This window comes from Cucurbita pepo, chromosome 3 (genome assembly GCF_057944985.1).
Source record: "Cucurbita pepo subsp. pepo isolate OVF chromosome 3, ASM5794498v1, whole genome shotgun sequence".
Classification (NCBI taxonomy): domain Eukaryota; kingdom Viridiplantae; phylum Streptophyta; class Magnoliopsida; order Cucurbitales; family Cucurbitaceae; genus Cucurbita; species Cucurbita pepo.
In genome coordinates, this window is record NC_141800.1 from 16217341 (window position 1) to 16243720 (window position 26380).

Here is a 26380-nt window from a genome sequence, read left to right on the forward strand (position 1 = left end):
TCCACACATTTCTCTCTTTTTCAAATTTAACAATTTTATTTCTGGTCTTTCTTTCCACACATTTCTCTCTTTTTCAAATTTAACAATTTTATTTCTGATATTTGTAACGCCAACATTTAGAGTGAAAGAGGAAAATGTGGGGAAAGACAAAAACACATTCTTTTCAACATAGCAACACAAAATATACATATTTCTCCTTCCCAATATGATTTTTTGTAAGCAAAATTGAAGACTTCAAACATAGTTTAGTACATAAATCTCTCATTATTATCTCAAAGGTAGATGATTCAATCAACTCTCAAAGGTAGACCATAAGCAGATCTAGTTTTCATTATCGAAACACAACTGAAGATACAATAAATTCCAAAGAGCAGAACTGAATCATTGCAGGTTAAATCCAGTCATTGACGATTCTGTTTCTAGTTTTAATAATAAAACTTGGAAATTTAAAAAAAGGTTTAAGAACTGATATAAAATGGGATTACTGAACAATAACACAAAACTGGGGTAAACAAACAAGACAATATCCATAACAAGATTGGAGCATCCTAAACTTTCCAAATACAACCACTAGACATATACAAGAGTATAAACGAAATCCACTGAACCCCAAAAATCTAAATCTAGTAAAGGTTGTCAAGTAGAAGTCCACCAGCATGCACTCACATGAAGTTAACTACTTGAGAAACAGCAAGACTACACTCATTGTTCTTCAACCCACAACTCAAGTCCCGCCTCCCAACTTTCACATATAAATAAAATTTCCTTACAGAAGCTGCATAGCATGGAATAGCAAAGTTCATCTGGCCATAACGGAAGGCAGACTAACAAATCTCGAGGACGATCCCGAACCACATCCATCAGCGAGGACTGCAGAAGCAACATGACAGGGTGTTAAATTCTTCAACCAAAGGAAATTATTACCGGCTAAACACAATGAACACTATACTTTGAACCAGAAATGTTCGATAATGACAAATCAACGTATACAACTTTGCTGACCCTAACTAAAACACTCTCAAATCTCATTCTGAGTTCATATTGAATTAAGCTTGAGCATTAGTAAATCGATGAAATATCTCCAAAGCATTTTGCTAGATTCTACCAGATCAAAATATAATCGAATAAATTCTTGAAAGAAAGGACCAAAAGAACAAGATCATTGAAGAATGTCATTTCCTTCTTGCCTCGTTAATCAGAAATGAGAAACTTGTCTTCCAGAGGACCAGAAAAAAGAATTTAAAAGGTAAAATACCTATAGGAACGTGAACGCGATCCAGAAGGACTGCGGCTAGCAGCCCTTGGACTCCTTGACCTACTGCGTGCAATGTCCACTGCACGAGGGCTCCGACCATTCTCCTTTGGAGTTGGAGATCGGCTGTAATCCCTCCTATCACGAGGGGAATGAGAACGTGAAATTGATCTAGATCGTGCAGGAGAAAGATACTCATCCCTGGCCCCACGGCTCCTACATCAGCCACAACAATGGAAAAAATTAATGGAATAATAAATCAACAAATCAAACAGAAACGATTTCCATTCAGACTTAAAACAGCACAACACAACCAACTCTCTCTCTCTCACAGGAAAGAAAACCTGTCCAAGCAGTCTTCAAAGGCCCAATGAGGTACGTTCAACAGGTACTTATGATACTAACTATATCATACTTTTATAAGCACAATTTTCTTTTAACATCATTTTCAAGACTGATCAACTAAAACATGACTTTTACCTGCACCATTTTCAGGTTTCCGAACAAAATTATGACAAGTAGATCCAAACACTGAGAATTATGCTCTATTAAGCTGTACTGGTTGATCAGCTTCTGACAAGTTCATAGCTCTCTTTGCCCCAACTTTCTAAAAATCACATTATCTTTTCTTGGACAATGTCACCATACCACAACCAGTAAAACTTTGGCTTTTTCTCCTTTGAAGATGATTTCTTTCTTTGGCCAACTATAAGCTCTAATCTTTCTTAACTGGACGGTATATGCAAAAGAAGATATCAAACTTACAAATCACTTTCTTGCTGATAAATCGTTGAGATTTGAAAGGGAGGAAAAAGGGGGCAAAAAACCAGAGATAAATTTTGTTTTTAAACTCTCACCAATCCTTAACTTCTGCTCACAAGAAAATTGTCAACAAACAAATAAAAAACATGCAACTAAGATAATTGAAAAGGTAATAGATTATACTCATGGAGAGGGTTCGATAGGTAAAGTAAGCAAGTGCCCATCACTTTATGATCGCTTTTCTTGTTAAACTTTATTAATCAACAAGTCTTTAAAGTCTCCCCTTACACTTTAATATCTGCATAAACAAGGAATTAAGTAGATTGTACACTTTGTCCTGCAATGCAACTCTGTACTATGTAGGGAGTAGAATATTTCACGTGCATCAAATCAAATATTAAATTTAAATCTTTTTGGTTAACCATGATAACATTCAAGCAAATGAAATAAAATTCTACATTTGAAGCATGGAGAACATCAAAAAAAAAAATGAAAGTGTTGCTTAGATTTAATATATTGGGCTGATATTATAAACCTGATGGGGAAATGAAGATTAAAAGTGCAACTATTATTATTGGACTATAACACTAATATTTAGTGAGCAATTGAAACCACAGCAAAGTACCACTTAGATTTACTGACTAAACACATCACCGCATGACATAGGAACAAGGATAATTCATCCATTAGAAATGGATCGTGCTTCTTCAAACTGACACACCATTGATAACTTCAAGAAGTTTTTTGAACAAAACAGAACTCATGAGGTTCAGGTTGAGTAAATTGAAGAAAGCTGAGTTTATCGAAATATTTCTATAAAAATGATTTTCACCCAATGACAGACAAAATCATTTTGGTTAGACTGAATCAAAACAATGAACATGTACTTCAATTGGAGGTTTGAATACTCTATAAGACAAGTGCCAAAATTCAAAATATTATGCAATGTTTCTCATCCTAAAAGAATGCTTTGACATGTTAAAGTACAAAATTATAGAGTTAGAAGAAGGCATGCACAGTTTACTTATCATCATAATAGGACCAACCAATATTTCAAAACATGGTATAGAAGTAAGGAGTAATGGAAACAGCAGGACAATAATGATTTTAATCTTGCTAGTAGTAGAATAAGTATGACAGATAAGATCCAACCTTGAGTCATGCCTGGCAGGTGAAGGTGAGCGTGAGTAAGCTGCAGTCAAATAGAAAAGGCATGTTGAGCATAAAATGAAGGTGTAATTACAAATTGCATCACAATGATGTTAATCAAACGTCAGCATCAACCCAATACAAATTTTTCTTTTCACGAAATCAGCAAAATAGAGAGAAAAAACCAAGATAAGTATTGACACTGACAATGATATCGCCGTCGCGGAGACCTTGCTGGAGAACGTCTTCTGCTGCTTCTGCCACTATATATGAGCACCGAGAAAAAGACTATCAATATATTAATTCAAAATTAAAAATAAAGGTTACGTGAAGAAGATAATCAGAACAAAGGATACTGCAAGATTAGAAGTTAGGAGGAAGGTCATAGAACCTTGAGCGTGAAGTCACACGCATTTCTTGTGGAGTTTTCCTGTTCTCCTCAGCAAATACAATTCGTATCTCCCGTCCACCAATAACCGTATGATTCAGTTGTTGTTTTGCTTCAGCTGCATCTTCTGCAAACCGAAACTTCACAAACCCAAACCCTCGGGGCTCCCTACAAATAGGCAATGAAGGGAATGATATCCTCGTGAGAGAGAGAGAGAGAACAAAGTAGATCATATCTATAATATTTTGTAACAGAACATTAATAAACTTCCACAAATTCAAAACACGAAGATATAAACCCATTTCTGACCCAATGAAAACTAGAAAGGGCTGCCACATCTCACAAGTCAACACACAATCTTATATAAGAAGCAATAATAATTTTCAGATCCAAATATAATGCAAACCACTGCCAATTCAATTAATTGACGCTTTTTGGAATTTCTTAATTATCAGTTATATTTAAACTAAATTCAAAAGATGGTTGAACTAAAGTGGTAATCACTGCCATTACATACTAGTAAACATATCATTTAACAAAAACAAATTCTTCGTCTCTAGGATTAAGTGTGAACTAAGCTCAAGTTAATCAACAAATTTGCAGATTCCTTCCATATGCAGAAATGTTACCGTTCATACTCTCATATTGATTTGTAAACAATCTTATCCAAATAATTACATAATGGTAAAGGCAATTTAAACTTTGAAACTCCAACAGTGCTCTGAGATTCTGAACTCAGAACTTAATCTAAAAATAATATTAATTTTCTTAAATTTTTCTTTCTTGGCTAATATAGCAAAACTCTATTTTCTAGTGTGGATAGCCTGACAATTAGAGAAAGAAGTACCAGGAAATAATAAATCGAAATACCCAAGTGAGCACAAGTTAACATGAAAGCGACCATACCCAGTGTAGTAGTTTTTCGGAAGATACACATCCTTAACAGGACCAAAACGCTCGAACGGGATCCTAAGATCTTCCGGCCTGCATGAAATGCAACCAAAACCCTAAATTATTCCTCTTAATAATTCATACAATGTATAGACAACAGAAAACGAGAAAATAATACAACGTCGAGTGACTGCACACGTCTTGACAAGAGACTACACGCAACGAATGCTCTTTTTGATAAATATTTATATAACTACAAATCAACATTCATACGGTAAGCCGTATACACCTCCTACCCAAAATTCAAAACTCTAGACAAATGCACATTTACATGTAAAACACGAAAGCAAATGCGCCATTCAATTCGTCCATCAATCTAATAAATTGAGACATTGCCAATAACAGATGAAGCTCGAAGAAGAACATGAAATACCTAGCATCAAGGGGGAGATTACGCACGAGTAACCCAGAAGGAGCAGGAGAGCGACGGTCCCTATGAGACCTGCTTTCGCGGTACCGGTCTCTAGGGTCGTCGTCGTACCGCTTCCGCCCTCGTGGTGGGGTTCGGCTACGCCGACGAGGGCTGTAACTTCTGCTCCGGCTTCGGTACCTCGCCATAGTGGGTTGTTTGCGTCTCCTCGAGTACCTGCAAACGAAAATCACGCGAAAGAAACAGAGAAAACCCTAACCCTAGGGAGATTTGGGAAAATGATTCGAATGTTTGGGAAGGGGAGAGGGAGATGAGAGCGCTATCGATAAATCATAACCTAAACCCTACGCTTCAAAGATTTAAACGTCCACCTATGGTCCGGTGAGACGTGGGATTAAGGCCCTTTTATTTTCTTAATTATCAAAATTTACCCCTCATTATATCAAAATTACAAGTTGTGCCCGTTTTTACACATAAAATCTAATTTCATTAAATTACAACTTTGATCTCAACGACCGGCAATGATTTTGACATTCCCTTACAACCCCTGTGACGTGGCAAGTTCGATCTCGACATCTGATGATCGGAAGTTGTGCATGAGATTTAGAATATGAATTTGGCACCTGCATCTCGACATTCCCTTACATCCCTTGCGACATTGCAACTTTTATCTCGACACCTGTGAAGTTGTGTATGAAATTTAGAATCTGGATTCAGCACCTGCATCTCGACGTTCCCTTACATCCCCTACCACATGGCAACTTTGATCTCGGCACCTGATGATCGGAAGTTGTGCACGAAATTTAGAAATGGATTCGGCACCTGCATCTCGACATTCCCTTACATCCCCTACAATATGGCAACTTTGATCTCGACACCTGATTATCGAAAGTTGTGGCCGAAATTTGGAATCTAGATTCAACACCGGATGATTTCGACATTCCCTTGTATCCCCTGCGACATGGCGACTTTGATCTCGACATCTGATGATCAAAAGTTGTGCATGATATTTATAATCTAGATTCGGCACCTGCATCTCGGCATTCCCTTACATCCCCTGTGACATGGCAACTTTGACCTCGACACCTGATGATCGAAAGTTGTGACCGAAATTTAGAATCTAGATTCGGCACCTGATGATCTCGACATTCCCTTGTATCCCCTGCGACATGGTGACTTTGACCTCGCACCTGATGATCAGAAGTTGTGCACGAGATTTAGAATCTAGATTCGACACCTGCATCTCGGCATTCCCTTACATCCCCTACAACATGGCAACTTTGATCTCGACCCTGATGATCGAGTTGTGACCGAAATTTAGAATCTAGATTCGACACCCAATGATCTCGACATTCCCTTGTATTCCGTGCGACATGGCGACTTTGATCTCGACACCTGATGATCGGAAGTTGTGCACGAGATTTAGAATCTGGATTTGCCACCTGCATCTCGACATTCCCTTACATCCTCTGCGACATGGCAACTTTGATCTCGACACCTGATGATCGAAAGTTGTGACCGAAATTTAGAATCGGATTCAGCACCTAATAATCTCCACATTCCCTTGCATCTCTTGCTAGATGGTCACGTTACCTATTATTCGCTTCTTAATAGTGAAAACTATCCATACAAACCAACGTGAGTCATTCCAATATACTTTGTCTTCACTCATATGCATCCTACCGGAGATTATCCGACATAGAATTGCTCAAAGTAAAGCACTCTTAATCATTAATTTCCTATGATCGAGTCACCAATGAGAAATGTGCACCTTGTTGGTATAGGTAACGACTTTCCATTCTTTGAAGCATTTCTTAGCTATCCTATCCTTATAATCTCTCTCATTAGAACATGTCTCGGTACATTCACGTACTCCTCTCTTACTAAGGTGTCATAGTTTATCTGTACTTATTTATTTTTCTAACGCATATACGAAATCTGTAATCCAATTATAATATAATCAGTTTACTAATGTTACTAAGTTATAATATCGAGCATACTTCAAGAATAAATTTTTAATCCAATTATTTATTTTGAAAATATGAAATTTATAAATTTCTAAACAAATATATATATATATATAAAAGTAAATAATTGACGTTTAAGCTCCAAGAGTTAATCCAAACCAATAATTTTTTTTAAATCATGAAAGGATTAATTCATTTTTTTTCTGTTCAAATATATATCTATTTTTTAAAATAATAATTCTAAATTTTTAATCGTTTATTTATATTCATTGATTTTAAAAATATATTTAATTGTGTGTTAAATGAGTCTCTAATTTATTTGATAAAAATTATAATTTTCTAATTAGATATTAGTATCATATTCTCTGTTAATAAAACGAGTAACAATTAAGAGATTGGGACGAATTAACTAAAAAAAACTAATTTCAATATTTTAAGGTTTTTATATTTAAATAATTATTTAGTTGTCATTTTATTAATGTTTTATCAAAGTTGTACTAAATTTGTAATTAGTTAGAGTTGATAAGTAATATTTTTTTAATTAAATAAAATGGATATTTGATTATTTAACTTTTTATTGATGAGATAATATTTTAATCAATAAATTATATTATCATATAGAAAGTATCCCCAGCACATGAATATTACAAAATATTTTAATTATTTTGTTAATAAAATAATTTATTGAACTTGCTCTATATTATTTAAGTTTGACCCCAAAATATATTATTTGGATCCGTCTGCATTAATAAATAAATTCATATATATATTAATTGATTTTTTAATATTTTTATTCCAAATAAAGGTAGCTCTCAAAAATAAAAATAATTATGAAAAAGGCTATTTGTTAATTTTTCTTTGTTGGCACTCATAAGAAAACTAAAATATTAAAAAATAAAAGAACTAAAGACAGTAACAAGCCGACATGTCGTCATACTTGCAACATTTTCCAACACTTCGAATATTTCATGAAATCTCTACCACAATAAATAAATATTTTTTTACTTATTATTATTGTTCATCCTTGTAATTATATTACCTTAAATACAAAAATCTACGTGTATAAAAATTTAAATACTATTTTTGTATATGACTTTATTTTAAAAAAATTATATCTTAATCGGGTTAAAAATATTACATAAAAATAAAATTTAATTATTACAAAAAATTAATTTACTTTATTAAAGCCATTAATTAACTAGTATACCCAATTAGATAACATTAATAAAATCTCAATTTAATTATTTTTTAATAAAATTTGGGTCTATTATTTAAATTACAATATCGTGTCAACATGAAATGATTTGTGGGCCTTATAAAAAAAAAAAAAAAAAAAAGAAGTGGGGCCCACCACATTGGTTGGCTTGTAATCGAAGCATAAAATGTTACCCACGAGTAAAGATAATGTGTGGCGTAGTACAACATAATTGTCGTTCTCAATTAAGCTATCATATTTGGATTTATTCGAGTACTATATTCTTTGTAAACCTTCCATAAAATGATTCATTAATTATATTATATGGTTTTTATTTGCTCAATTTTAGTGTTTTTTTTGGGTTGGGTTTTATGATTTTTCCATTAATCGAATTTTGTAACATATTTTGGACCACATGCTTTGTTCTTGACAAAAACCTTAAATCGTGTTTGGTTTGAGGTTGTGTTAGATATGATCAGGAATATTGAACTGAAGATGAAGGTGAAAGATGCTCCAACGAACTTTGAGGATAAGGAGAAAGGTAAGGCTGCCTAGCAACGGGTCGAATTGATTTCGTCTGACGAAGAATGATCTATGCACTTTGTCATGGGACGAGGGGCAACTATAAGTCCGACGCTCCTCCTTCTCCTCTTTAGTAATTTTTGGCATACAGCATACTGCATTCATCCCTCATTTGACTGCGATCTTTCGAATTTCACAGTATCGATCCAAGCAGAAGAAGTTCAAGAATGGTCCACCCCTTAAGCAACGAGGGTCGAGGCACTGATCATAGACAAGTTAAAACTCCTTAAGCAACGAGGGTTGGGGCACTAATCATAGACAAGTTAAAACCCCTTAAGCAACGAGGGTTGGGGCACTGATCATAGACAAGTTAAAACCCCTTAAGCAACGAGGGTCGGTGCACTAATCATAGACAAGTTAAAACCATCCATTCTGCTTCAAACATCTACTTGTTTAATTTGTCGTTGTGTTTCTCTCGATTTTGGTCTCTCTATCTATATCTAAATTCAACACAATATTTAGAATGAGAACGTTCGAACATCTGACATTTTAGTCAACGGCTCATACTTCTTAACGATCAGTTAGCTCCAATAATTTTAGATTAGGTTATTGGGGGTTGATCGCAATAAATTTTCAAAAGAAATAAAAAATTAATACATTTTGGATAAGGATCTTCACCCTAATCATAGACTTTCCTCATTAATTTTCATTAATATTTATTCTGCACCAAGGTCATTTAATTATTTTAATATATACTATTACATCAAGCTTAATTAGTCACGCTACTTACCTGATAACATCTATTATAATATTCATTAATTACTCAAAAATTAATAAATTAAATTAGCGAAATTCATCACATTATTAATTAATACAAATTTAAAGTCTTTGTCATAGTTATATCCCAATATTTATTTTATTTTATTTTTTTTATGAAATGGTTTGTTGACCCACCTTGTAACTAATATTGTCCCTTTTTATATTTATTGTATTTTAAGTGTTTCATTAACAAAAACATTCAAAATTTAGGGGTAAATATGTAATATTCAAAATTTATAGACAAAAAAAAAAAAAAATCTTAATTTTTAATTCGGATAAAAGTTTAAAATGGCGAAATTTGATAAATATTAAAAAAAGAAAACGGAAATAAAAAGTTAAAATGAATTAAATTAGTAAAAAAAAAACTTTTATATTAATACGTAAATCTCACTTTTCACTTTTCACCTTTTTAACTTTATTTATTTATTTTTATCTTTAATAATTAATCGCGGTTCTGCAATCAGCGCTGTGGATATTAGAGAGAGAGGAAGACCCATTTAATGGGAGAAAAATAATTAATTTTAATTTGTGTATTGTACCTCAAATCTAAAGCCCACTCTCACATCTCCACGCGCTTTAATTTTTTTTCTTTTAAGTTTGTTTTATTTTTCAAACAAATTACGTTATATTATAAAAAAGTTGAGAAAGGTATTAAAAAAATTATGAATTAAATATTTAAAAGTTATTTGATAAACTAAATTTGTAATTAAAAAAAAAAAAAAAATCTTCTGACTCGTAATAGCGCGTGGACGGAGAATAATTTTTTTCATTTCCATTATAAAATTAAACAAAATTAAATAAAATTCTAAAACTTTCTCTCTCTAAGAGTGGGGCCCACCGGGAGAGTAACAGAGAGACATCTCACCCTCCAGCTTGACCTGCGGAGCTGCCGTCCCTTTTCCGCCACCTTTTCCAACGCCATTCCCAACCACCGTCTCCCCCCGTCTTCCATTTTCTAGGGCACGTACTTCCTCTTCAATGGATAATTCTCCTCCTTCGCCGTTGCCGCAGCCCTTGCACGACGGCGCCGGAATGGACCTCCAACTCCCCATGCCCGACGACTCCTCCACCCCACTCTGGGACTTGGGGGATCTCCTCGACCTCGCTGCGGATGATCAGTTTTCCTTCTCTTTGGAACAGGACAATCTGCCCTCGGCTTCCTCTCATTACCTCGAGATTCAATCCCAGACTTCCCCCCCTTCCAATTCGGACCGAATTCGGAAGCGCGACCCGAGGTTGACCTGCTCGAATTTCTTGGCCGGGCGGGTTCCTTGTGCTTGTCCTGAGATTGACGCGATGCTTGAGGAGGAAGCAGCTGCCACGCCTGGTAAGAAGCGGGCTAGGACGGCGCGTGCTACGGCTGGAACTGTTCGGTGCCAAGTACCGGGGTGTGAGGTCGATATTAGCGAGCTTAAAGGTTATCATAGAAGGCATAGGGTTTGTCTTCGTTGCGCTAACGCTGCTGCTGTTGTGCTCGATGGAGAGACTAAAAGATATTGCCAGCAGTGTGGCAAGTAAGTTGAGTTCGTGTGTTTCGATATTTGCTGGTTTTTTCGTTCATTTTCAAGTTAATTCTGTTTTCTTTCGGTGCTTACCTATCAATTCTTGCTGATTTTGCATCTTGTTCAAGTGCCGATGCTACTAGATTGTGTAAAGTGCACATTCTAACCCTGTTACTTCGATGGCATTGTATGCCCTTTAAATTGTTTCCTCAATCATGGGAGTGCCGGTCCTATATGATGCCGAGTGCGTGGTTGCCTTTTCCCCCCCTTTCTGGGCATCACATGTTTATGTCGAAATATACGTCTTTTGGACACCCAAAACAATGAATGAAAAATTTCTTTGCTAATGCTTCTTGGTTACTTCCAATTGCTTGGCAGGTTTCATGTTTTATCTGATTTTGATGAAGGCAAACGGAGTTGTCGAAGAAAATTAGAGCGACACAATAATCGACGACGTAGGAAGCCTGTTGATTCTGCAGCTTCTATGGAAAGTGATCGATCAGGCGTGCCTTTGGAAGATGTTTCTTGTGATGGTGATGTAGGTAAAGGTAATGATCTAAAACAGCTGCAGCAGCAGCAATGTTACGATTGGTGTACCATTGGATTTCTCTCACTGGCATGTATTCTTACAGATAACATTCTTTTCAATAACCAAACTGATCAGAAGGAAGTTGTGCATTTGGAGCCTGAACATGGGCTGGTAACCTCCACTGTCTGTTCAGCTCCTGACCTGCAGAATAATATGGATGGCAGGTTAACTTTATTGGCAATGGGTGAAGCTCAAGTGGATGGAGGAAAAGATAATTCTAAATCTCTTACTTCATCCTACTGCGACAACAAAAGCACATATTCATCAATGGTGAATGCTTTAAAGATATTCCAGCCGTTTTCTATTTTCTGTTCGCACGAGGACATATGATGATTCCAAGTCTTTTTGTTACAGTGTCCAACTGGCCGAATATCATTCAAGCTTTATGATTGGAATCCTGCCGAGTTCCCTAGAAGACTTCGGCTCCAAGTATTTTCATCTTTACAGTTTAGTACTTAATGAGAATAGTTTTTTCAGCATAAGATATTAGAATTTGGTTAATTTGACATCGAATCCATTGCAGATATTTGAATGGTTGGCTAATATGCCTGTTGAGTTGGAGGGATATATTCGGCCTGGTTGCATAATTTTGACTGCATTTGTTGCAATGCCGAAGTTTATGTGGATAAAGGTGATTTTGAGTTGATTTTTTCAAATATAACGTTGGTTGTTACAATTTGGTAGCATGTTTACTTTCCTATATACTTTTGACTGTAATTATCAGTTTAAGGTCAGGCTTTTTACTCTCTTAGGACAGCTAATTAATAATATCCTGTTACAGCTTCTGCATGTCTGCCCCTAGTCATAATTAGGTTGTCTTTAACTGGAATCCTTGTCCTCATGGTTTCATGTTTCCTTTCAAACAATTATCTGAAAGTTAGTCCCTGAATTTTCTTAAACTAATTAATTTCTCAAACTACTGGCAGTTACTTGAAGATCCCACGACACACGTGCACAATTTTGTAGTTGCACGTGGAAGACCTCTTTGGGGGAGGGGCGACATGCTTGTTTATTTGAACAACATGATTTTTCGCCCTGTAGAAGGTGTGTCAACAATTTAGCATTTTTTTTTTCTAATTCATCGTGAATATGAGCATATTTCATGATACATTCTGTGATTCTGTTGTTGAAACTTTTTTTTTTTTTTTTTTTAACATGTCGATTGTTGACTTTTCTTGCAGGTTTTATTTGTTCATTAATATTTTCTTGAGGATTTTTTTTTCCTGTTATTTTGTACAGGCAAAAGTGTAATGAAAATTGAGAGGGATATGCAGGCTCCAAGACTTCACTACATACATCCTACATGCTTTGAGGCTGGAAAACCCATGGAGTTTGTTGCTTGTGGAAGTCATTTGCGGCAACCAAAATTTAGGTATTACAATAATAGAATTATACTCCATATTCATTTGAGCCCCCAAAAAATACCTCTACAGGTTTTTCCAGACATATCTATATTATTATCATTTGGTTTTCAGCAAGGGGAAAGAGGATTTAGCTACCAACTCACTTATAAATTTACCCTTCGATATTCTTGTATGCAACTCTCTTGCATTTGTACTGATATATCCATAAATCGAGATCACGCATGCTTCACATATCTACTTCTATATTCTTTTATCAATTTTTTAAGTTTTGTTTCTATTAAAGACATCTGAAGGTTTATATTTTTCTTCTTAATGATGTTGCTTACCGAAATTTTAATAAAAGTTTGGTTGCCTCAAGGGACGGGACAGCCTCTTTGGTTCAAGGTCCATGGATTTGGCATCCAAATGAATCTTTTGGTAAACTTTAAAGAAAAAACTCTTCAAAGTCTCCCAGTCCTAAAGTATCAGTTGGAGTGAGGTCCGGACGTTTGTATTGTCTGAGAAGATACTTTTTAATCTTTTTTCCTAGTGCTGGGAGATAGCTTCGTTCTTTTGAAGCAATGAATTTTCTGGCATACTGTATTTTTTGCCTTTCTAAACCAATGGATATAATCATATTAACCTTAAATGTACTAGGTTTTGTGCTAAGCCAGTTAATGAAAGGCCAAATGGATATTGGAAGTGAGAAATTGCATGCTTGTACATATGCCTGGAAGAAGTTATATATTCTGTATACTGTGGAGTTTCTGAGGTCCACTGTATCTATGCTGAAGAAAAGGGTCCCTGACTTGCAGAATAAAATTTACTATTCATGCTGAAGAAAGTTATCTATGTTCGCAGGTCTCTTGTATCTTTTGCTGGAAAGTATCTTTTGCACGATCATTCTTTCGTTCTTTCCCATTGTCAAAAAGAAGGTGATGATGCTAAGTGGAGCGACCACCAGTTGTTCAAGATATATATACCCCACACAGACCATGATCTTTTTGGCCCTGCATTTGTTGAGGCAAGTATATATTTTCCATCCCATGTTCTTTGATTAATTTGTCTCACCTGCCCCTGCTACCCTCCCCAAGCATAAATAAAGTAAGATGAAAATAAGTTTTAAAAACAATTACCTGAATGTAGTGTCATGAGATAAGTGTTTTGTGAACAATTTTAACATCTCAACACTGCCTAAAAGTTTGTCTCTTTTGGGTGTGCATGAAAAAGAAAAAGACGAAGAAAGGAAAAAGGAAACAGAAACTTCATCAAGTTATTTGAACCAAATTAAATTTAGACTTCTTGACATGGTAATAGACTAAGAAATGGAAATATTGGTTGTATCCTGTCTTCCAATATGTTTATTTTTTATCTTCCTCTCACAGTTTTTTGTAAATACCGTGTAGGTGGAGAATCATTCAGGCTTGTCAAATTTTATTCCTATTCTCATTGGTGATAGCGAAACTTGCTCTGAAATGAAGACTATACAGGAGCGGCTTGATATGTCTCTGCTTGTCGAAGCTACTGGTTCTTCACATGAATCTTGTGAACATTTTTCATTGAGACAAAAAGTACATTCAGAACTCATGATGGACATATCTTGGTTGCTTAAAAAGCCTTCTTCAGAGCATGTGCAGCATATTATGAATTCGTCACAAATTCAAAGATTCACTCGGTTGTTGAAATTTTTGATACGCAATGACTCAACTGTCATTTTAGGGAGAGTTTTAGAACATCTTAAGATTGTCATGGAAAATGTAGAATCAAATGTGGCGGTTAACGGCTTCAATTATCCTGATTTAAGGTTTTTTGAGAAGTATTTGGATTCTGCAAGAGATGTTCTTCAACTGAATCTTCATAAAACTGGGAATTCAGTGCTACACTTAGGACATCCCAAGTCTAAAGGGGACCGTGTTTCTCAAAGCTGCTCCGAGAACAAATTGGTTTCTGTTGTTCCCGGGATTGTACTGGTAAGAGTTTCAATGTTTTCTGTAGGGTTTTTAATATTGAATTTCTTTTCCGTTCTTATTTGATTTTTTCAGATTTATAATTTATTTTTTGAATTGAGTAATGGCGAACTTTTATACTAAGCAAAGAACCAAGTACAAAAAGAGGAAACCAACAGCTAGCCAAGGGTGTGTTAAGATTCCTCCAATTGGCATTTGATAAAAAAAAAAAAAAAAAAAAATTATAAATACTGAAGACATTATAAAAAATTGCCTACTGTTATCTAACCTCTAGAGAAGCCTATTATTTTGAAGGATCGAGGAATGTCTTTGAATAGTTTGATGGAAGGATGTGAAATCCTGTATATCTCTATTGTAAAGTGGTCCATCGAGATGCACCTTTCAAGTGCTGTGATCTTGATTCAATTTAGAGAGACAACCGATTAGTTTATTAGTAGTTTCTCCTGCTTTTGGTTATGTTGCCTCTGCAGGATTTTTTACTGGCCCACGTCGAAGTCACAGCGAAGGCACCGACAATCATTACAGATATCATACAGACCATAGTGGTCTTGTCAAATTCCTTTCTACCTACAGGGAGGGAGTAAACCCCAAAAGTGGAGTTCTCTCTGCACATGATTTTGTGAGAGAGATTCCCAGATCTATGAATATATTCCAACCTGGATTAAGGGCTTGGAACTATTAATTTAGGCCCTATTGCAGGGAGGGGTGATTTGGCTATGGATGTTATTCCTCACCCCAAATTTTATTTTCTTAGGTCTTTTGCTCATTTGAGTTTTTCGAGGATCGAGTAGTTTAGGTATTTTGACACCAGTTTTGCATTCTTTTAGACTCTTCTTTCTTGGGAAAAAATTGCCTGTGACAATTTAATAATGGTCTTTACCACGTTAAATCGCCCCGGAAAATTTGAGCGATCAGATACCTCCTAGGACAGTAATGGAATCCTATTGCGAGCTTCAAACTCGACCTGTAAAATATATTTTTTTCCAAGGTGGTGCTGGTTGATTATATTCATCCTGGATCTTTTACAGGGATATTTCGGTCATATTTCTTCTGTTTGTTTTTCCTGCAGAAAATGGAGTCGAGAGAAAATGGCCATTTTCGATCAGTGACAGGTTCAACTTCCATTGGTAGTGTGGAAACAGTACCCCTTTTAAACAAAAATCTCGGCGAGAAAATAACTGTTCAAGCCTTTACAGTGAAAGAAGAAAGCCGAAAGCAAGAACATTCAAGAAAGTCATGTGGTCTTCTATTCTCTGGGGCTCATTTTAGGCGTCAGACAACATTGTTTGCAGTTACCTTCGTTGCTGTTTGTTTTGGAATATGTGCAGCTTTAGTTCATTCTCACAAGGTTGGCGACTTTGCTGTTTCGATCCGTCGGTGCTTGATCAATAAGTTGTAGAACAAGAAGGATCTGAACTTGAACATAACTCTTCTGATCCATTCTTTTGTTCTGCTGAAAATTAGTTCAAGAACTGCCCGCCCGCCCACCTATGGCGTCCCCTTTCTCCAGCGAATGCGAAATGGACGCCTCGACCAAAACTTGGTCTCACTGCCAAACCAACAGGTTACTTACCTACATAGTTTTGGTGTGTTTAGAGCAAAAGCCTCTGGATCATTCTATTGTTTGATACTGATATTTACTGTTCTACGTCTGGTCGACCGATGTGAATTTTTTCCCGGTAACGACATGGAGTTCGTAGTCTGTTTTTGGTTGCATTGGATGCGGGATTCCTAACTTTTGTACATTTGTATCTCACCTGAAGTAAGTTCAAGCAGATGCTGGATCTCTGTATTGTAATAATTTCCAGGTTTCACGGCTAACAATGAATTTCTTATTCATCACAGCCTAGACTACTGAGTTTTCAATGCTTTCAAAGTCATATTTCTACTTGTATTTCCATTAAACTCCATTTTTTTTAGTACAACTACTTTAGGGTCGGAAGATTTAAACCTCCGACTTCGAAAGGAGTACATGCCAATGACCATTGAGCTATGCTCCGGCCCGGGCCTCAAACTATTAGGGTAATGGTACAATTTATGGAAATGATGTTTGTACACGGGTAGGGTGGTTCTCTCTGTTCTTTCACGCATAGGTTCTAAACACTTGTGTTATGATGGACATGTGATGGACTGAATGATCTATTTGAAGATGGGATCGATGAGAATATAGGTAAGAAATATCGACATCGAGAGCATTGAATTTTAAAAAAAGGGTCAAAACCAATGATTATTTTAAAAAAGGGTCAAAACTAAAAAGAGATCGGATTTGAATGATTAAAGTTAGTGAATAATTAGGTGTGTTTTGGACCATAAAACATGGAAAAAGAAAGACAACTAGGCAAATGATGAAGTTGGATGATTTTGCAATTATATATCAATCTGACTCAGATCCTACTAATCCTAATTCATATCAGAAACAAATTGCAACATTCGCCTAATTTTTTTTTGTCACCATTATTTTCATTTTTCATTTTTAGCTAATTTCTTCGTGTTTACCCACATTAATAACATAATAATCTCCCAAATATAAGATCGCTATTAATAAAACTACTTCTAATTTCTTTTTATTTTATCTAAAAAATACTTATAAATTTTCAAAAGTTTTAATTAGGCTTAAAAATATTTAAAAAAATACCTTCAATTTTAAAAAGTTTTATTTTTAAAAAATTTTTAAAATATTCTTACTATTAATTAAGAGCCGTGTTTTAATGAACCAAGGATATTTTTATTGGTTTAGGGTAAAATTGTAAATCTAGAAATCTAGGGACTAAAAGAAAAATAACTATTTAAATTAAGATATTTATATATTAATAAGAGATTATAAATTTTAGTAAGAACACATTTATTATTCTTATAATTTCAAAAAATAAAAATAACAATATTTTAATGATTTCATCTCCAAAATACTTGAATAAATTACCAAAATTATAAAAAAGAATAAATAAAATAATGATTAAGAAATGTTCATTTAGTTTAAATTAAATAAAAATAAAATAAATAAATACAAGTGGGCACAAAAAAAACAAAAGATTATTCTTTGGCTGGCAATCTTAATTAATTTAATTCTATTTTAATCGATTGAAACAAAAACAAAGTTAAACTGTTTTTCGAGTCGATAGATTTTGAATTTATATCTAACGTCATTAAAGAAAATATTGAAGAAAGTACCAACCATGTGGACGGATAGTTTTGAAAAGATTCGATTTTGTTCTTTAAATTTACTTACCGTCTTAACCCATCCGCTAAGATTTTTTAATTTGGTGGTGATTTAACATAATATTACAGATTTAACATGATATTACAGACGAGGTAGACCAGTTTGAATCTTTGTAATGTCGTTTTCTCTCTCATTCATTATTGATGAGCGGTGAATATTTAAATTGGTTGATAATAAACTTGCCAGTCATATTATTTGATAAAATTACAATATTACCCTTCTTCATAAATAATTAAAAATTACTATTAGGTTAAAAAATTTAGACTTAAATATAAATTAGAAACTTTTTATTTTAAATTTCAAAAACCTTTTTTTTCTTTTTAAAATTACAACGTTACCCTTCTTTTTTTTTTTTTTTTTTTTTTATAAAAACTGAGACTTGAAATGAGTGTGACGATGAGCTAGACAGTGTGACGATATTTATAGCTCAGTTTTCGTTCCAAATCCAAATTTTATGTAATATTCTAACGAAAATTTTTAAAATTAGTTTAGGTCGGAGATCTTTGTTTGTTTGTGTCGTGATCCCATGGGACGTGAAGAGAGAGCCAACTTTCACATGCTAGTTTTCATAATTGTAAGTTTAAAAGCAATGCCCACTTGAAATAGCTCATTCAATTTGTTTGTTTAATCATTTGCTTGCAAACAAGGACCAGAAACAAGTGGCGGCTATGAAATTCCCATTCTACACGTTTAATTTAAAAGCATAGCAATTGGGTTTCATATTTGAGATATTTCTTGAAAGCTTGAGATAGAGAAAGAGCGTCATCAATGGCGATTGAGGAGTGGAAGGAGCTTGAAAATGGTGATCATGGGGATTTGCAGAGCCCATTGATGCCAACGGAGGAGGAAGAAGAAGAAGGAGGTTCAAATGGAAGCCTTCAAATGGTTTATCTTAGTACCTTCGTTGCTGTTTGTGGCTCGTTTCAATTCGGATCATGTGTAAGTCTTGCCTCGTCCTTCCTCTTCTTTCGCTTTCTTGTTTCGTTTTTGTGAGATTCTGCATCGGTTGTAGAGAGGAACGAAACATTTTTTTATAAATGTGTAGAAATCTCTGTGTAGCAGACATATTTTAAGAACCCTGAGAGACAATCGAGAAGTCAAAGCCCAAATAGGACAATATCGACTAGCAGTGGACTTGGGCTGTTCCAAATAGTATCAAAATCAGACATTAGGGCGATATGCTAATGAGGAGGCTGAGTCTCGAAGGGGGTGAACACGAGGTGGTGTGCCAGCAAAGACGTTGGGCTCCGAAGGGGGTGGATTGTGAGATCTCACCTCGGTTGGAGAGGGGAACGAAACATTTTTTTTATAAAGGTGTGAAAATCTCTATGTACCAAACACGTTTTAAAAACCTTGAGGGACAACCCAGAAGGCAAAGCCCAAATAGAACAATATCGGCTAACGGTGGGCTTGGGCTTGGGCTTGGGTTGTTGCAAATAGTATCAGAGCCAGACATCAGGGCGATGTGCTAGCGAGGAGGCTGAGCCTCGAAGGGGGGGGGGGGGGGGAACATGAGGTGGTGTGTCAGCAAGGATGCTGGGCTCCGAAGGGGTGGATTGTGAGATCTCACCACGGTTGGAAAGGAGGAACAAAACATTTTTTTTATAAGAGTATGAAAATCTCTATGTACCAGACACGTTTTAAAAACCCTGAGGAACAAAAAGACAAACCAAAATAGAACAATATCGGTTAACGGTGGGCTTGAGCTTGAGTTGTTCCAAATAGTATCAGAGCCAAACATCAAGGCGATGTGCTAGTGAAGAGGCTGAGGCAGTGTGCCAACAAGGACGTTAGGCTCCAAAAGGGGTGGATTGTGAGATCCTACCTCGGTGGGAGAGGGGAACGACGTATTTTTTTATAAGCGTGTGAAAACTCTTCCGAACAGACGTAGATAACACTTTTTTAAATTTAAGTATCAAGGATGAAAATGAAAATTAAGATATTTAAGTATATTTTGAGTGGGCCGGAGGTAGAAACCATGAAAAAGGCCGCAGGCCCAGTTATCGGCCCAACAGGCCATTTGGGCCCATATTAAAAAAGGATTGAAATTATAATTATTTATATAAGCTTTATAATATAATTTGAAAATGAAATAATTATGGGTGCCAGGTGGGATATTCAGCGCCAGCTCAAGCAGCAATAAGGGAAGATCTAAATTTGTCTCTATCTGAGGTTAGTTATTTTTGTTGTTATAATTAATGAAATTAAATAATATTATTAGTAAGTTTGAATAAATTTAATTAATTAAAATGGACAGTATTCTATGTTTGGTTCTATACTTACCATTGGAGCAATGTTTGGAGCCGTAACAAGTGGGAGAATTGCTGATTATATTGGTCGTAAAGGGGTAAGTCCTAATTTTACATAAAAATAATAATTTTTTAAAATAAAATTTAATTTTGTTTGGTAGGAAAAAAAAAAAAAAAAATATATATATATATATATATATATATTTTTTGATATTTTTAAAATTCGCAAAAGACAAAAAATTAAATATAAAAAAATTTAGACACAAAATTGATTTAATTTTATTTCACAAAAAAAAAAAAAAAAAAGTTTTTAAAAGCTATTTTTTTTTTAAAAAAATTTGATTTGATTTTTAGAGATATAATTAAAAAATGGATAATAAAATAAAAAAATTAATCGGAGAAATTAATATTTTCGAGGTTAAATTTAAAAAAATTTAAAATAAAAAATAAAAAAGATTATCAAACTGGATCTAAATTATTATCATATGTAATTTTAGTTTTTTTTTCATGACAAACAGGCAATGAGAATGTCGGCTTATTTCTGTATCATAGGATGGATAGCAATCTACCTTTCGAAGGTACATTTCTATATATTTTTTTCTTAAGAATTTATAAAACGTCCCTTTTTTTTTTTAGTTTAATAATTACAGGAATGAAATATTGAAATATCAATTCTTAAGATGATAATTAGTATCTTATTCAGTGAATTATGGTCGATATATAATATACTAGGAATCTTTGTCATTGGACATTGGAAGGGTGCTCACAGGATATGGCATTGGAGTCTTCTCTTATGTGGTCATATTCTCATTACTCAATTTTAATTTTATTTTCCTAATTTAAATGATAAATATTTTGAATCCTAAATCAACGACGACGTTGCCAAACGTGTAGGTCCCGATATTTATAGCCGAAATAGCTCCCAAAAACCTTCGAGGAAGGCTTACAACCCTAAATCAGGTGGGAATATCGAACTCATCAATTTTATTCGAGATTTGCATTTGGTAGCATTTGTGATATTTGTTATAAAAAATATTTTTAATTTAAAAAAAAAAAAAAGAAGAAAATTTCACGTCGATTTTCCATTAGTAATGAATGAAAAAAATCGATCGAGATATAAAAATGGAACCAATTACAACTCAAACCGAACCCAACTTGACTAGTAAAAACAAGACAAAACGTTCACATGGTTTATTATTTCGTTGAATTGGCTTGTTTTACAGCTATTGATTGTCACTGGTGCGTCAGTTGCTTTCTTACTCGGAACGATTGTAACATGGAGAACACTGGCTCTCTCAGGTAAAACTTACTTTCATTAACGTTTTTCAATTTCGTTTTTTTTTCCAGACACCGCTAACAAATATAATTTCCTTTTTATTCATTAAAAAAATGAGAAATAAAAATGAGAAAATTACCAAACGGGCCAAAACTTTTTGTATTTACATTTCCGTCTTTTAAACTTAAATTTGGATGGAGGACTAAATTGCAATTTTGGGTTTGATATGTAGGACTTATACCATGCACTACCCTTCTTGTGGGTCTGTTTTTTGTTCCGGAGTCCCCTAGATGGCTTGTAAGTCTTCTTCCTCCTCTTCTTCCGCCGCCACCGCCGCCGTGGCCGCCGCCTTACTGTGTGTGTGTTTTAGGCTAAGGTTGGGCAAGAGAAGGAGTTTCTATGTGCATTGCAGAAACTTAGGGGCAAAAATGCTGATATTTCAACCGAAGCTGCTCAGATCCAAGTAATTTTATTTTATTATTTTATTTATTTATTTATTTATTTTGAATTTATTTACTTACCTTAAAAAATCCACTTTTTAATCTATATATTTCCAATTTTATAATAATTATTTAAAATTTATATTATAACAAAAATCTAAATTTTAATTTCTTAATACAGAAATACAAGAATTATCCAAATCCAACTTATATATTGAAAACTAAAAAATAAAATTTAAAATTTAGTTGAAAATTTAGATGAAAATTATAATAATATTAAAAAAAATTAAATAGTTATAAACTAACTAATTTAATATATATATATTTTTTATTTACAGAGTTATTTGTTTTTATTTTTATTTTTATTATTATTATTTTCAGAATTATATTGAAACTATGGAAAGTCTCCCCAAGACCAAGTTGGTTGATTTGTTTCAGAGAAGATATATTCGCCCTTTGATTGTGAGTAATATCAAATCCCATATTTATATATTTTTTTTATTTTTAAATTATAAATGAAAAATTGCACGGGTATGAGAATTAAAATAGGAGGCAGGGACAGCTTCCCGTCCCTGCTCGCCCCATATACATCTCTAAATTTGATGAATATCCATATTCTCGAGCATCTACAACTCTAGTATCGGAAGATTTCAGCTATTTTGATTTTTAAAAAAAAAAACAAATTAATTGGGTTGATAAAATATAGAAAAATATCAAGAACGATACATTTTTTAAAATTTAATGACTAAATAAATTATTTTTTCGATTGACTTTTGACTTTTGGTGTAGATTGGGGTGGGACTGATGGTGTTCCAACAATTTGGAGGGATCAACGGGATAGGTTTCTTTGCAAGTGAGACCTTCGCCTCAGCGGGTAATCTTAACGCTAATTACTCAACGTGACTATCGTTTTCGTAATCGTTATCGTGAATATTATGACGATAACGATTATTATGAATATACGTACAATTTTCAATTTATTTTATTTTTCGTTTCAGATCGTTATCGAGATTTTTACGGTCAATTTTTGTGTGAAATTGTAGGTCCATTAGCAGGCAAAATTGGAACCATTGCTTATGCTTGTATTCAGGTAGTTAAAAACTTCAAGACAAACCCTAATGTTGAGGTAATTTTGTCTTAAATTAATCTCAGTAACTAATTAACCATTAAACTTACAGGTTCCAATTACCGTGGGTGGTGTAATTCTAATGGATAAATCTGGAAGAAGGCCACTTATTATGGTAATTTCCCATCCTATATATCATTGTTATCATTCAAATTTTTATATAAATAAATATAAAAAATAGACTCATATTTTTAACCCTTTTTAACTTTTACTCTTTGAGAGTTACCGCAGTCAAAACTTGAGTTAAGTATTTAAATTCGAAAAATTAAGTCCAGAGGTAGATATTAGTGTTCATACACGGTTTTACGATTGTGCAGAGACCTATGTTTTCGATAAACAGTTTTTTGGTTTTAGTCACTGTAACTCCCCTTATGAAGAGGCACCTCTTCTCCCGAGGTTACAAGGTTATTTTGCCAAGTTTTAAAATTATTTTAACGAGATTCAAATAACCACGAGATATATATTTAGATACTCAAATTTTCACCGATTTTTTTTGTGGTGATTTTTTAATAACCATTGGATGTAGATTTGAAATTTGTATGTCTCTAATAATTACGAGATGTAAATTTGGAGTACGGTAGTTCGGAATTATGAATGAATGGTTTATTTCTAAGGTATCTGCAGCTGGTACTTCTCTTGGTTGCTTCCTTGCCGGAGCGTCTTTCTTTCTCAAGGCAAGTGATCATAATCTTCCGTTACATAACCAATATTTCATAACGTAATCATCCTTCTTCTACTTTAATTTTCAACTTTAGAGCCATGGTTTGCTGCCCGAGTTCGTGCCCGTGCTTGTGGTCGTCGGAGTGTTGGTACGACTGTGCTCCTTCTAACTAAATCTCTAAATCTCGAAGATTAAATATTAACGTCGTTGTGGTATAAATTGGATGGTTAGATATTCATTGCATTTTTCTCAATTGGAATGGGAGCAGTTCCTTGGGTGATAATGTCTGAGGTAATCATGGAATTAAATGCATTATTTTCGTATTAAAATGAGAAATTTTCAATGAATATATATATATATATATATATATATATATATATATATATATATATATATATATATATATATATATTATTTATTAATTTAATTTAATTTTATTGGTAGATATTTCCAATTAATGTGAAAGGAATTGCTGGGAGCATAGTGGTGTTGGTGAACTGGTTAGGTGCTTGGGTTGTCTCTTTTACCTTCAATTTCTTCGTGAGCTGGAGTTCTTCTGGTAATTTTTTATTTTATTTTATTTTATTTATTTATTTTTATGAAAATAAGAGAGGGTAATTTATTTTTATTTTTTTAGTTGAAAACATAGAAACACGTTTGATAATTATTATCTAGTCGTTAATAATAAAAATCTATGTTGGTCGATAATAAAATAATTAAAATCTTAGCTCATTTTTTCAATTTAGAATATAGTTTTATTTCTAAATTTTGAATTTAGTTTTTATTATTAAAATTTTTACTATTTTACCTCTCAAATTTTACTGGCGCTCACTTTTGATCATTTACATTAAATTTCTATTGATTAAATTAGTTTTCACTAATTTTCTGTCCCTACTTAAATTATTGCAAATATTCTACATCATAATTATTTTAAATTAATTAATCCGATATTAACACTAAATACCAAAAAAAAAAAAAAAAAAATTAAAAAAAAATATAAAATCTTAAAACTATGTAACCAAAGTCGAAAATTTAAGGGTAAAAATGTAATATTTTGAAAACTTAAAAATTCAATTTAAAACTTAAGGATAAAAATATAATATTTTGAAATTTAATAATCAGGGATTAAAACAATAATAATAATAATATTATTATTATTATTATTATTATAATAGAAAAAGGGTTTAAAACTGATTTCTAACATTATTTTTTCCTCTTTTTTTTGGTTAATTTCAGGGACATTTTTCATTTATTCTCTAATATCTTTGATGACAATTCTATTCGTGGTCAAGTTGGTCCCAGAAACCAAAGGAAAAACCCTAGAAGATATTCAAGCATCCATTGATTCCCAAAGGGACATTTAAGTAATTTTCACAGCAAAAACTGTTTTTTATTTTATTTTATTTTATTTATAATTAGCATACTTCTATTTATAGAATTCAATTCAATTCTGCAAGTATTAACGCCTTTCTTCAATAATTTTAAAAAAATAATTCCATATTTATTAAAATTTCAATTTAATTTGATGGAAAATCCTTTTATAATTACTTTATTAAATATTGAGAATATTATTAATTAGATATTTAGAACTAAAAATATAAAAATACTTTTAGGTAGTTTCGAAATACTCAATTTGGATTTGAATATTCCCACCCGTAATTGTCTTTGTTAAAAAATAATAAATTAATAAATAAATTAAATATATTTTCAACTAAATAATCGATGACTCTCCTTAAAAAGAAGGAAGAAAATGAGCCATAATGGGTGGTGATGTGATTGAAAGCAAGCCTCCAATAATTCAATAGTATTATTTTTTTTTTTATTAATCTCGTTTATTATTATTACTATTAATTAATTAAATTTAATATTCGACGAATTTTAATAAATTTTTAATTTAAAAAGTGATTTTAAAATGATAATGTAAGATTAAAAATTATATTACAAATTTTGAAAAAATAAAAAAATATTTTTAAACAAATTAGAATTAAAAAAAAAAAGAAAAAAAGAAGAAGCGGAATTTGACATTTTTCTGCCTAGTGTTCACATTTGTGGACCCCAGATTCGATTGCCCACGTGGGCGAGTTTTCCTCTGTCTTCTCATTTGTTCCCCTCATGTTCTTACTTTTTCTATTTCCACCCTCCTTTTTCTTACTAATTAACTTTCTGACCCTTTTTTTGTAAAAAAATATTTAAATTGTAATTATTAATAATGGCTTTTTATTTTTTCAAATAATCTATTAAATATGTTATTTCATGGTCTAGAGGCATTTCCTAAAATGGGGAAATAAAAAATAAATTTATTTTCTCGCCCTAAATTCAAAATAAAAAAATTATGTAATGAAATATTGTAATATTTTTATTTCATTTAAAAAAGAGTAAGTAATTAAAAATGAGAAAAATAATAAAAATTTCAAATGTTATTGTATTTTTTAAAAATTTGACTATTTAATTGAGATTAACATTAATTTATTTTTTTTGAGTCATAATTTTGCTTTATTATTTTATTTTCATATAAATAAACACAATTAAAAAATAATTCCTTTATAAGTCTTCCAAATTTATTTAAAAAAAAAAAAAAGAATTGATTTTCTTTTTCTTTTTAAGCGAATAAAAATCTTATTACGGACTCCAGTGG

The 26380-nt window shown here is 33.1% G+C and overlaps 3 protein-coding genes across 6 annotated transcripts; 2 read left to right on the forward strand and 1 right to left on the reverse strand.

Moving 5' to 3' along the window:
• Positions 1-508: 508 nt before the first annotated feature.
• On the reverse strand, positions 509-5250 carry SCL28 (SC35-like splicing factor 28). The gene is made up of 7 exons (XM_023671737.2): positions 4876-5250; positions 4458-4535; positions 3555-3719; positions 3371-3426; positions 3167-3206; positions 1256-1468; positions 509-870 (listed from the first exon to the last, which is right to left on the reverse strand). The coding sequence occupies exons 1-7, from the start codon at positions 5058-5060 to the stop codon at positions 861-863; spliced, it is 747 nt and encodes a 248-aa protein (XP_023527505.2). The 5' UTR covers positions 5061-5250; the 3' UTR covers positions 509-860.
• A 4947-nt stretch (positions 5251-10197) lies between these two features.
• Positions 10198-16664, forward strand: LOC111789993 (squamosa promoter-binding-like protein 7). The gene is made up of 10 exons (XM_023670747.2): positions 10198-10889; positions 11256-11425; positions 11510-11736; positions 11821-11895; positions 11990-12097; positions 12393-12510; positions 12706-12838; positions 13671-13833; positions 14216-14779; positions 15846-16664. Exons 1-10 carry the CDS (start codon positions 10354-10356, stop codon positions 16173-16175), a joined length of 2424 nt encoding a protein of 807 aa, XP_023526515.2. The 5' UTR covers positions 10198-10353; the 3' UTR covers positions 16176-16664.
• A 1884-nt stretch (positions 16665-18548) lies between these two features.
• On the forward strand, positions 18549-25266 carry LOC111789994 (sugar transporter ERD6-like 16). 4 transcript variants are annotated; one of them, XM_023670748.2, is made up of 19 exons: positions 18549-18567; positions 18736-18932; positions 20103-20165; positions 20251-20340; positions 20761-20820; positions 20975-21040; positions 21137-21202; positions 21466-21541; positions 21751-21815; positions 21889-21981; positions 22340-22420; positions 22748-22832; positions 23002-23048; positions 23137-23199; positions 23699-23758; positions 23840-23893; positions 23977-24036; positions 24190-24304; positions 24982-25266. In XM_023670748.2, the coding sequence occupies exons 2-19, from the start codon at positions 18762-18764 to the stop codon at positions 25107-25109; spliced, it is 1443 nt and encodes a 480-aa protein (XP_023526516.2). In that variant the 5' UTR covers positions 18549-18567; positions 18736-18761; the 3' UTR covers positions 25110-25266. The 4 variants fall into 4 exon arrangements, with proteins under 4 accessions (XP_023526516.2, XP_086978946.1, XP_086978945.1 ...); XM_087122819.1 differs by lacking the exon at positions 18549-18567 and having other exon boundaries at positions 18605-18932; positions 22748-22811; XM_087122820.1 differs by lacking the exons at positions 18549-18567; positions 22340-22420 and having other exon boundaries at positions 18604-18932; positions 22748-22811.
• The last annotated feature ends 1114 nt before the right edge of the window (positions 25267-26380 follow it).